General features: G+C 41.5%; 1 protein-coding gene across 1 annotated transcript; it reads left to right on the top strand.

The window, feature by feature from the left end:
• Nucleotides 1–753: 753 nt before the first annotated feature.
• LOC140748900 (uncharacterized) lies at nt 754–11,389 on the top strand. The gene is made up of 2 exons (XM_073081811.1): nt 754–807; nt 5,319–11,389. The coding sequence occupies exons 1-2, from the start codon at nt 801–803 to the stop codon at nt 11,339–11,341; spliced, it is 6,030 nt and encodes a 2,009-aa protein (XP_072937912.1). The 5' UTR covers nt 754–800; the 3' UTR covers nt 11,342–11,389.
• The last annotated feature ends 2,048 nt before the right edge of the window (nt 11,390–13,437 follow it).

Here is a 13,437-nt window from a genome sequence, read left to right as displayed (position 1 = left end):
TCCGGAGTTACCGGCGGCAGGAGTGGGAGCTCGAACCGTCCCTTGAACAACCTCGGGAACGACGGCGGCATGTGTGGTCGCATGCCGTCGTAAACACCAGATGTGCGGGAGGAGCGTAAAGAGCTCCCCCCAGGGCAGAGCCCAACCGGAGCATCGCGCTCGGAGGTGTTCCATCGGAGATCTCGGAGTTCTCCACCAAGCGCTGAGGACGGCCACCGGGGGGGTTTTAGTGCGGTATAAATCCCACATAACCCGGCGTCGCTCCCACGTCGTCGGGTACCTTTAGAAGGTTTCCCCCTCGAAATCAAAAAAAAAAAGGTATATCTCACTGCTGTTAACAATTTCTATAAGATTAACTTATTATATACGACATAAGTTATCTTGTCGAAGTAGGAATTTATGATCCGGGTAATTTTGATAATACCTAAATCGATTTTTATAAGATTTACATTAACAGAAGTATAGAGGGCCAGAAAGGCTATTCTACATCAAAATAATTTGTTTTCCTTAGTAAGATTGATAAACTGTCAACTTAGAACTAACCAAAACATCATAAATAAAATAATCAGGCAACCATAAAACAATTATGATTTAAAGTTATTTTCTTTAGATTAAAACAGCAAGATTTGTTATCAACCATTTTAGCAATGTTATCTCTGAAAATCAATGCATTCAAAGAAATCAGATTGATAATAATACTTGTGCGTAATATAAATAGGTGTAACTGACCACTGTCAGTAGTGCTTACTCAGTTATCATTGCAAGTGCATTATCAGCGAACAACAAAAGAAAGGCATATTATGAGAGGTAATTCATTATTTACTTTACTACTAGGACTATTCATTATTTACTACTACTTTTACTAAGAGGTTTTTTTTTTATAATATAGGAGTAACAGACGAGCATGCAGTCCACCTGATGATAAGTGGCTACTGCCGCCCATGGACATCTGTAATCAACCCTAGATTAGATATTCCTACCTGAGGTCGGCCACAGATGCGCCGCTAACCCTGAGCTAACCTCGGAAAAGTCTGTCTCCCTTACCACACCCTTCACAACGGAACACAGCAGCGCCTAACACTGCTGTTATTAGGTAGAAATAGGAGTGGCGGTGGTGCCGCCGGAGTCGAACCACAAAGGGCTCTACCACCTTCAAATCGTTAATGTTAATCGTGGGGGTAAGGATAGTTAATCATGGTGGCCAAGTGCGGATTGGTAGTTTCATACACCCTTGAGAAGTTTTTGATGTGAAACATCTATAGCCGCACGTAAAACCGATTTCTGGCGTGGCGACGCGTACCGTGCGCAATCGACTGTGCGATTCATTAAACGAATTAAGTAGTCACGATTTGAAATAAATTCGTAAATTTTTGTATTTAATGAAAATAAATGTTTATTCAATAAATAGTCATCGTTATCTGGAAAAAAATCGTAATATTTTATTTTATCATTATGACATATTTAGTTCCTATCACAATATGTTCTTTTCTGCATATTACTTTTACAAAATAATGTCGATGTTTCACATCTGCCAGGCGTCCCGTGACGGCTCACATTTTTTTTTTATTAAGAACTCTCGAACGTGTAGATTTCCTCACCAGGTTTTCCGACGCCGTTTAAGCAAGATATTTTAATTTCTAATATACAGATACATTTGAATAATGAGAGGCTTGTCTGGTATAAACTTTGAAATCCCCGATTTCCCATTGGAGAAGCCGAGTTTCAAAACACTCAGCTACTAAAGCTTTTTAAAGGTATCACTTAATCCTCATTAAATTATTCGTGGGGAGCACCAGTATCGCAAAAGCAAAAGATAATCAGCGCTTTTATCAGTATCCATTAAGATTGTAGAGTTAAATCTATCATCAACTCTTAAAATAAGTGCAAGTCATCATCGTCATCAAGTTCATCAACCCATTTTAATCCTACAACAGGACATAGGTATCCCTCAGAGTGAAAAGATCAATTATTCTCTACGCTTATGCACATGCCGGATTGGTAGACTTTACGCACTCTTACGGCATTTTCGAATGCTCTTTATTCTCAGAATAATGGCATGCATAATATAAGTTCATGATTCTTTCTTTAGCCTTTAAGCATATTGCTTAGAAAGAAATATGTATGTATACATATATGTAGTTTGAATCTTCAAAGAGCTGTTTGTGCCTGTGATTTGGCGCTGAGACCCTTAATTTGAGAATGAAATTGAGAATAAAAATCTCGAGGCGATTAAGTCTTCTAGCTACTATTTTTATTGCCCATTAATTATGAATGTAAATGTTAAATATCGTAAGGATGCAGGTGGATACCTGAGAAATCTTAAAAAAAGTATGTGAAGTCTATTAATACGCACTTGGCCGACGCCGCGGTAGACTATGGTCTAATCCTTCTCATTCTGAGAGGAGACCCGTGCCCAGAGGTGGGACAGCAATGGGTTGGTGATGATTAATTATGTATGTAGTGTAAATTAATTATATCCTGAGAACATTATTATCCGATGTACTTTTGAATGTATGAATGTCTCATTCTCTGGCACGCCCTACAGCTAACTTGGCTTGATAGTTTTTAACGTGAGATGTCTCTTTGTAAAGCGTTGAAGTTCCATAGGCTATATTTTAAGCAGTCTTTTGTTTTTATAATAATTGTCTAATACTTGTTGTTGAAAGCAAGAGATCTCATATAATAAATAACGTATATCTCGGTATAATAGACTTAATTCTGTAGCTTTTACTGTCAAAAAGATAAGACAAATAATGGATTGATCTTAACGCCTGGCTTATTTCATACAGCCGTTTGCACCACCTCATAGTCTTTGCAGGTTAGTGCAACTAAAATAGCATAATAACTTCCTAATGAAGTTATCATCAAGGTTACCGAAGATACTTTACTGTGCCACTCACTACTCGACTAAAGCTTTTCTCAACATTTGACCGTAATTTATCACATTACTATTCTATTTCGTATAAATTGACTTCGATCACGATCATTTACTTCAGCTCAATATCATCATCTTCATGGCTATTGTGAAAATGGCCATTGAGAGTGTTATTTTTAATCATTTCTCTGCAATTATCTAGATGAAAGTGAGTTTTTTAGGTAATTATGCAGTTTTGTTACTTTTCCGAAAATCAATGCAATAATTTTTTTTATTAAATTAATTGTTTATTAAATTAATTGTTAGAAATTAATTATCACTTGCTTAAACGGTGAAGGAAAACATCGTGAGGAAACCTGCATACCTGAGAGATTTATAAAAAAAAAAAAATCTTAAAGGTATGTGAAGTCTACCAATACGCACTTGGCCAGCGCGGTGGACTATGGCCTAATCCTTCTCATTCTGAGAGGAGACCCGTGCCCAGCAGTGGGACAGTAATGGGTTGATGATGATGATGAAATTTTTTTTTAGCATGAGTGGCTTCAATTAGTCACTATTGATGATATTCCGTCGGGGGAGGCTAACATTTCCTATTCCTAACCTAACCAATTCATGGTTAGGTTAGGTTGGAACATATAAGACAATATAAAACTAAGCGAGCAGGGCGCGGGAGCGCCCTGCGAGCGGGTGAGTTCAATCCAGACCTTACCTTTATAAATGATCAAGTTTATACAATTTTATATTATATTAGTAACTTTAGTATGCCATCACTAAAAAGGGTGAAAAAAAAAGGTAATTATGCAATGTTAGCCTCCCCCGACGGAATATCATCAATGGAGATTAATTGAAGCTACCCATGCTAAAAAAAAATATATTGCATTGATTTTCGGAAAAGTAGCCAAACTGCATAATTACCGTTTTTTATTTTTAGCAATTGTTTGCTAAAAATAAAAAACTTCGTGGGAATGTGGAAATGTGGGAATGTGGGCGACGATTCCCACGAGCGTCAGCTACGACCTTTAGATTCTCTTGCTCTATCCTTTCCTCTACACCATTCAGGTTTCCTTTCTAATTCCTTTGCCATCCATGCTGCTCGTATCTGGAACGCCCTTCCTTGTAATCTTAAAAAACTTCTGAACCCGCAGACATTTAAATCAAAAGTCACAGAATTCTATCTATAACAACATCTAGAGAATTAATTTAGTATTATATATATATTATTATTATATTTGTTTAATTTATTTTCTACTATTTATGCACTTATGTGTTTATTTTATCACCATTTATATATACATACGAGTATATGTATACAATATTATTAGTATATTGAATTTACTCTTTAGTAATATATTTGGTTTTGCTAGTGCCGTCCTCGCTGATCTCTGCTTAACCTAAAGGTTGACTGGTAGAGAACGCTTATAGCATTAAGTCCGCCTTTGTATCATATTCTAGGTATAAGAAGATTAAATAAATAAATAAATAAAGTCATTCCTGAAGTGACGAAGATGTGTCACCTAGTGATTCAGATACAGGTACTCACTAATCAGGCATATACACGTATCGTTTAATCGGAATATAATCAACGAATGCAATCTTGATAACAAATTGAACGAGTCATGCTATTAAAAATCTGAAATACGTAGATATACGGGTATTTCTTGTAGTTATCATGATAAGGTCATCTATAGATTAATGGATTAAATTCTTTGATATAATTAATATACATTTATTAAAATAATTGTTTATAAATTGTAATAGTCAGAATATTATTATTATGCATATTTTATTTATACATTATGCATGGCTGTGTGAGTGCTTATTCATTGCAATCCAAATTAGCTAGTTATCTGTTTCTCACTCACATGTTATAGAAAACGAGAGGTAAATAGAAATTACACTGTTTAGAATAACACTATTTAGCTGTTCAGTATATATAACGGAATAAATACTTTTTGTTGGGTATATCGCTCGTCGGTCGCTCAAACAACTTGACGAGCCAACAGCAGTGGTTTTAGTAGCTTACCCAACTGTCACTCATGTGATACTAGCGAATTATCGGCTAGCTTAAAGCTTAACAATAATTGAGCAATTAAATGTACAACTTCTTTGAATTGATGTTCCATAAAGCTGCATCTTTGTACAACCGTTTTTTTAACACATTTGTATGTAGTCATGTACCTATCCGAGTGAAACGGTCGGATAGCATCTACTATCTGTTATCAATTCATCGATAAAAGTGATAAAATCTCAATGATGATTAATTTTGATATAATGTGTACGTATGTACGTTTCCTGTTAGATCATTATTATTAATATCTTGTCAAAACATGAAAACTGCGATCAATTCTATGTAGTAATGAGTTCAATGGGCCATTTTTCAAATTACTCGTAAATATTATATTTTAACATCAACTAATTTCTTTTTTTTTTCTGATATTTTCAGGCGCAGCAATCATTCTGATCTGCGCGGCAGGAGTTGTCCTCGGAAATGAAGCGCGTTTAAAAAGTAAAGTGTGCCCAGAAGACCACACTATCGACAGATTGTTTCCACATGAAAGCTGTAATAAATTCTACCAATGCGCAAGCGGGTACTTAGTTACTCGTAAATGTGCAGATAACTTACATTTTAACGTTGAGACGCAGCAATGTGACTGGCCGGATCGCGTGGCATGCGAGGATAGGATCACTGACAATGATAAATCAGGCGAAATTATTGACGATGGGAAACCAGAAGATAACTCTGGTGATAACAATAGCGGAGGAAACGATGATCCCAGTAAAGCTCCCACACTATGTGCTGCTGAAGGCTCTGATGGAATTCTTGTCGCCCATGAGCACTGCAACAAATTTTACAAATGTTTCACAGGATTTCCATTAGTATTTAGATGCCCTTCGAACCTCCTATACAACCCGCGCACGGAGCAGTGTGATTGGCCAGAAAATGTAGTCTGTGGTAACAGAATTATTCCTGACGGCGATGGTGATAATGGTGGTGGTGGAGGCGGTGGGTCTGGTGATAACAATAATGGAGGAAACGATGATCCCAGTAAAGCTCCCACAATATGTGCTGCTGAAGGCTCTGATGGAATTCTTATCGCCCACGAGCACTGCAACAAGTTTTACAAATGCTCTGAGGGTCGCCCAGTAGCCATTCCATGCCCTTCAGACCTCCTGTACAACCCACGAACAGAGCAGTGTGATTGGCCAGAAAATGTAGTCTGTGGTAACAGAATTATTCCTGGTGGCGATGGTGATAATGGCGGCGGTGGCGGCGGTGGTGGCAGTGGTGGTGGTGGAGGCGGTGGGTCTGGTGATAACAATAATGGAGGAAACGATGATCCCAGTCAAGCTCCCACAATATGTGCTGTTGAAGGCTCTGATGGAATTCTTATCGCCCACGAGCACTGCAACAAGTTTTACAAATGCTCTGAGGGTCGCCCAGTAGCCATTCCATGCCCTTCAAACCTTCTGTACAACCCGCGAACGGAGCAGTGTGATTGGCCAGAAAATGTAGTCTGTGGCAATAGAATTATTCCTGATGGCGATGGTGATAATGGCGGCGGTGGCGGCGGTGGTGGCGGTGATAACAATAATGGAGGAAACGACGATCCCAGTCAAGCTCCCACAATATGTGCTGCTGAAGGCTCTGATGGAATTCTTATAGCTCACGAGCACTGCAACAAGTTTTACAAATGCTCTGAAGGTCGCCCAGTAGCCATTCCATGCCCTTCAAACCTTTTGTACAACCCGCGAACAGAGCAGTGTGATTGGCCAGAAAATGTAGTCTGTGGTAACAGAATTATTCCTGATGGCGATGGTGATAATGGCGGCGGTGGCGGCGGTGGCGGCGGTGGCGGCGGTGATAACAATAATGGAGGAAACGACGATCCCAGTAAAGCTCCCACAATATGTGCTGCTGAAGGCTCTGATGGAATTCTTATAGCTCACGAGCACTGCAACAAGTTTTACAAATGCTCTGAGGGTCGCCCAGTAGCCATTCCATGCCCTTCAGACCTCCTGTACAACCCACGAACAGAGCAGTGTGATTGGCCAGAAAATGTAGTCTGTGGTAACAGAATTATTCCTGATGGCGATGGTGATAATGGCGGCGGTGGCGGCGGTGGTGGCAGTGGTGGTGGTGGAGGCGGTGGGTCTGGTGATAACAATAATGGAGGAAACGATGATCCCAGTCAAGCTCCCACAATATGTGCTGCTGAAGGCTCTGATGGAATTCTTATCGCCCACGAGCACTGCAACAAGTTTTACAAATGCTCTGAGGGTCGCCCAGTAGCCATTCCATGCCCTTCAAACCTTCTGTACAACCCGCGAACGGAGCAGTGTGATTGGCCAGAAAATGTAGTCTGTGGCAATAGAATTATTCCTGATGGCGATGGTGATAATGGCGGCGGTGGCGGCGGTGGTGGCGGTGATAACAATAATGGAGGAAACGACGATCCCAGTCAAGCACCCACAATATGTGCTGCTGAAGGCTCTGATGGAATTCTTATAGCTCACGAGCACTGCAACAAGTTTTACAAATGCTCTGAAGGTCGCCCAGTAGCCATTCCATGCCCTTCAAACCTTTTGTACAACCCGCGAACAGAGCAGTGTGATTGGCCAGAAAATGTAGTCTGTGGTAACAGAATTATTCCTGATGGCGATGGTGATAATGGCGGCGGTGGTGGCGGTGGTGGCGGTGGTGGCGGTGATAACAATAATGGAGGAAACGACGATCCCAGTAAAGCTCCCACAATATGTGCTGCTGAAGGCTCTGATGGAATTCTTATAGCTCACGAGCACTGCAACAAGTTTTACAAATGTTCTGAAGGTCGCCCAGTAGCCATTCCATGCCCTTCAAACCTTTTGTACAACCCGCGAACAGAGCAGTGTGATTGGCCAGAAAATGTAGTCTGTGGTAACAGAATTATTCCTGATGGCGATGGTGATAATGGCGGCGGTGGCGGCGGTGGTGGCGGTGATAACAATAATGGAGGAAACGACGATCCCAGTAAAGCTCCCACAATATGTGCTGCTGAAGGCTCTGATGGAATTCTTATAGCTCACGAGCACTGCAACAAGTTTTACAAATGCTCTGAAGGTCGCCCAGTAGCCATTCCATGCCCTTCAAACCTTTTGTACAACCCGCGAACAGAGCAGTGTGATTGGCCAGAAAATGTAGTCTGTGGTAACAGAATTATTCCTGATGGCGATGGTGATAATGGCGGCGGTGGCGGCGGTGGTGGCGGTGATAACAATAATGGAGGAAACGACGATCCCAGTAAAGCTCCCACAATATGTGCTGCTGAAGGCTCTGATGGAATTCTTATAGCTCACGAGCACTGCAACAAGTTTTACAAATGCTCTGAGGGTCGCCCAGTAGCCATTCCATGCCCTTCAAACCTTTTGTACAACCCGCGAACAGAGCAGTGTGATTGGCCAGAAAATGTAGTCTGTGGTAACAGAATTATTCCTGACGGCGGTGGTGATAATGGTGGTGGTGGAGGCGGTGGGTCTGGTGATAACAATAATGGAGGAAACGATGATCCCAGTCAAGCTCCCACAATATGTGCTGCTGAAGGCTCTGATGGAATTCTTATTGCCCACGAGCACTGCAACAAGTTTTACAAATGCTCTGAGGGTCGCCCAGTAGCCATTCCATGCCCTTCAAACCTTCTGTACAACCCGCGAACGGAGCAGTGTGATTGGCCAGAAAATGTAGTCTGTGGCAATAGAATTATTCCTGATGGCGATGGTGATAATGGCGGCGGTGGCGGCGGTGGTGGCAGTGATAACAATAATGGAGGAAACGACGATCCCAGTAAAGCTCCCACAATATGTGCTGCTGAAGGCTCTGATGGAATTCTTATAGCTCACGAGCACTGCAACAAGTTTTACAAATGCTCTGAGGGTCGCCCAGTAGCCATTTCATGCCCTTCGAACCTCCTATACAACCCGCGCACGGAGCAGTGTGATTGGCCAGAAAATGTAGTCTGTGGTAACAGAATTATTCCTGACGGCGATGGTGATAATGGTGGTGGTGGAGGCGGTGGGTCTGGTGATAACAATAATGGAGGAAACGATGATCCCAGTCAAGCTCCCACAATATGTGCTGCTGAAGGCTCTGATGGAATTCTTATTGCCCACGAGCACTGCAACAAGTTTTACAAATGCTCTGAGGGTCGCCCAGTAGCCATTCCATGCCCTTCAAACCTTCTGTACAACCCGCGAACGGAGCAGTGTGATTGGCCAGAAAATGTAGTCTGTGGCAATAGAATTATTCCTGATGGCGATGGTGATATTGGCGGCGGTGGCGGCGGTGGTGGCGGTGATAACAATAATGGAGGAAACGACGATCCCAGTAAAGCTCCCACAATATGTGCTGCTGAAGGCTCTGATGGAATTCTTATAGCTCACGAGCACTGCAACAAGTTTTACAAATGCTCTGAGGGTCGCCCAGTAGCCATTCCATGCCCTTCAAACCTTTTGTACAACCCGCGAACGGAGCAGTGTGATTGGCCAGAAAATGTAGTCTGTGGTAACAGAATTATTCCTGACGGCGATGGTGATAATGGTGGTGGTGGAGGCGGTGGGTCTGGTGATAACAATAATGGAGGAAACGATGATCCCAGTCAAGCTCCCACAATATGTGCTGCTGAAGGCTCTGATGGAATTCTTATTGCCCACGAGCACTGCAACAAGTTTTACAAATGCTCTGAGGGTCGCCCAGTAGCCATTCCATGCCCTTCAAACCTTCTGTACAACCCGCGAACAGAGCAGTGTGATTGGCCAGAAAATGTAGTCTGTGGTAACAGAATTATTCCTGATGGCGATGGTGATAATGGCGGCGGTGGCGGCGGTGGTGGCGGTGATAACAATAATGGAGGAAACGATGATCCCAGTCAAGCTCCCACAATATGTGCTGCTGAAGGCTCTGATGGAATTCTTATCGCCCACGAGCACTGCAACAAGTTTTACAAATGCTCTGAGGGTCGCCCAGTAGCCATTCCATGCCCTTCAAACCTTCTGTACAACCCGCGAACGGAGCAGTGTGATTGGCCAGAAAATGTAGTCTGTGGCAATAGAATTATTCCTGATGGCGATGGTGATATTGGCGGCGGTGGCGGCGGTGGTGGCGGTGATAACAATAATGGAGGAAACGACGATCCCAGTAAAGCTCCCACAATATGTGCTGCTGAAGGCTCTGATGGAATTCTTATAGCTCACGAGCACTGCAACAAGTTTTACAAATGCTCTGAGGGTCGCCCAGTAGCCATTCCATGCCCTTCAAACCTTTTGTACAACCCGCGAACAGAGCAGTGTGATTGGCCAGAAAATGTAGTCTGTGGTAACAGAATTATTCCTGACGGCGATGGTGATAATGGTGGTGGTGGAGGCGGTGGGTCTGGTGATAACAATAATGGAGGAAACGATGATCCCAGTCAAGCTCCCACAATATGTGCTGCTGAAGGCTCTGATGGAATTCTTATTGCCCACGAGCACTGCAACAAGTTTTACAAATGCTCTGAGGGTCGCCCAGTAGCCATTCCATGCCCTTCAAACCTTCTGTACAACCCGCGAACAGAGCAGTGTGATTGGCCAGAAAATGTAGTCTGTGGTAACAGAATTATTCCTGATGGCGATGGTGATAATGGCGGCGGTGGCGGCGGTGGTGGCGGTGATAACAATAATGGAGGAAACGATGATCCCAGTCAAGCTCCCACAATATGTGCTGCTGAAGGCTCTGATGGAATTCTTATCGCCCACGAGCACTGCAACAAGTTTTACAAATGCTCTGAGGGTCGCCCAGTAGCCATTCCATGCCCTTCAGACCTCCTGTACAACCCACGCAAGGAGCAATGTGATTGGCCAGATAATGTGGCATGCGGTGACAGAATAATTCCTGATGACGACGGTGGTAACGGAGGCGATAACGGTGGTGGTGATGGAGATGGCTCTGATGAGTACAACAACGGAGGAAACGATGATCCCAGTGAGGCCCCCACAATCTGTGCTGCTGAAGGCTCGGATGGTGTTTTAGTCGCACACGAGCATTGTAATAAATTCTACAAATGCTCTGAGGGTCACCCAGTAACAATTTCATGCCCCATAAACCTCCTATATAACCCACGCAAGGAGCAGTGTGATTGGCCAGAAAATGTGGTATGCGGTGACAGAATTATCCCTGATGCCGAAGATGTTAACGAAGATGATAATGCCGGGGTTGGCGGTGGATCAGATGGTGACGACAATAAAGGAAATGACGATCCCAGTGAGGCCCCTACAATCTGTGCAGCTGAAGGCTCTGATGGTATCCTTGTCGCTCATGAGCAATGCGACAAGTTTTACAAATGCTACACAGGATTTCCATTAGCTTTTAAGTGCCCATCAAATCTTATGTTCAATCCGCGCAAGGAGCAGTGCGATTGGTCAGAAAATGTAGAGTGCGGCGACAGATTGGTATTGTAATCTGTCTGTAAGCATTTAGAAGATCACCGATAATTCGTGTAACTAAAGACTGACATACACAGCGTTTAGTCGAGTGATAAAATGGATTATAATTTGAAATTGTTCGCACAGTTCTAAGTACACGAATGTTATTTTTGTAATTCTGTTTTTATATTTGAAAAAAGTTGAAAAGGAAAACTTGTAAAATTGTGTTTAATTTGTTATTCTAATTTGAATATATAAATAAAAAGTATACGTATAAACCATTGACTATGTTTTTTTTATAAATTAATTATTGTAATTAAAATAAGTTTGAATAATAACAGCCCCCAACTGTCTATATGCTGACTTACACAGATATTATTATTTAATTTTCTTATGATAACACAAGTACAAATTTCTCACAGATACTTGGTATTCACCCACTTGATAACATTAAAACAATATAATATTATAATTGAAGATATGTCATGAAAATGGTTCACCAATAGAGAGCTATAAAATGTATTAATTTTTGAGTATTGAATATCTCGGAGCCAAATTGGAAAATATTTTAATTCATAGTCGTATATTTCGTAGCAGAATTAAAAAGATTACGGATCTGCTACGAACTACGACCTACGCCCTCGCTACGACCCCGTTTGTATATGCATTAAATTAAACGTTTCAGCGTCAGATACTACTTGTTGCGAACCAAATCTTATTTTAACCTACTTCCCACAGGAAAGAGGTTATCTATTAGTCTCATTTATATTTTTACAATAAGTTGATATGCAGTGCATATGTTACAGTCGGAGTGATCAAATAGGTATTATACATACAATACAATACTCGGTGAGAACATATTTACAATGTTAAAGTAGACCTTATCGCGTAAGAATATGTCATTTAAGCACAAATTAATACCGAAGTTTCAACTATATTGTAATGGTACTGCTTACAAGCTGACGGAAATGAAATATGTTTAAAAAATTAAGAATCGTGTCAATGCAAATAATACATTTGCAAATAAGGCACTAAATGCACTCTTATTTATCCATCCATTCATTAACCTTATTGTCTTTAGAAGACTGCATAGCCCTAGTACAACTCTGGCTAGAAAAAGGTGTGATATTCAATTACTCATTGTTAAGACTGGAACATTATTTTGTTCAGGATCCGCTGTGCGTCCGCCTGCGGTGTATTTTAAACTCAGAGCCCTCGAGTAAGAGGCAGACTTTTTCACCACTTATATAACTTATAAATAGTATTTGTTTTGTGTTTATTAATTATTTTTAGTCTTTGGAAGGGGAAACTATCATTGATTATATCGGTCGGTCCTATCGAGTGATGTGGCTGGTCAACGCCGCTTCAGCTGGCTAAGCTACAATTAATTCCGATCATAGCTCCCTCCGACTTTGAGTTTCCGACTTTGATCTTATCTTAGCGCCATAAGTTGTCACTGGCTCGAATCCTTTCAATTTGGACAATGAGGAATTCGGGGTAAGCAAGCACTCCATATTTTTCTGCACGTAAACTAGCTGAGGTGGATTCTGCGAGTAACCCCATTCGCATAACAACAACCTTAGATACGGGTGTGACATGAAGTCATAGGCATGATGTTTGCCTTGTCCCTGTTGATTTTAAGACCCGTCCGTTGTGAATCATTTTAGATGTCACGTAGGTTTTGAAGATGGTAAAATCCATTGTGGTACGACTCCAGCGGCGGTGAGGAAAAAAAAAATGCCGGGAAAACAGAAACCCTAGTTATAAATAATAGCATGTTAAAGTTAGTCAAAGTAATAAATATGTTATTTTAAAAATGTACGGTAAATCTTAAACTGGAATTATTAATGTTGTATCAACGTCAACGTCGTCTTGGTTGTTGTATTACAGTAACTACGAATCATATAGTTTAGGTCCGAATTATCGTGAATCTGACTTACCCGCTCACAGGGTGCTACCGCGCCCTGCTCGCATAGTTTTCTAATTTCTTTTATGTTCCAACATACCCTAACCAATACCAAGCCTGTATGAAATTCTTTAGGATTGGTTAGGTTGGAAGATAAAACAAAACATAAAAATAAAATTAAGCGAGCACTTAATTTTACCCAGCACCTGTTTACCTGTTACAAGGT

This window comes from Epargyreus clarus, unplaced genomic scaffold, assembly GCF_041222505.1.
Source record: "Epargyreus clarus isolate Ecla_fem2 unplaced genomic scaffold, WU_Ecla_fem_2.2 ptg000017l, whole genome shotgun sequence".
In the NCBI taxonomy this organism is placed as follows: Eukaryota; Metazoa; Arthropoda; class Insecta; order Lepidoptera; family Hesperiidae; genus Epargyreus; species Epargyreus clarus.
Note: the sequence above shows the minus strand (reverse complement) of the source record. Positions and strands in the feature narration are given on the sequence as shown.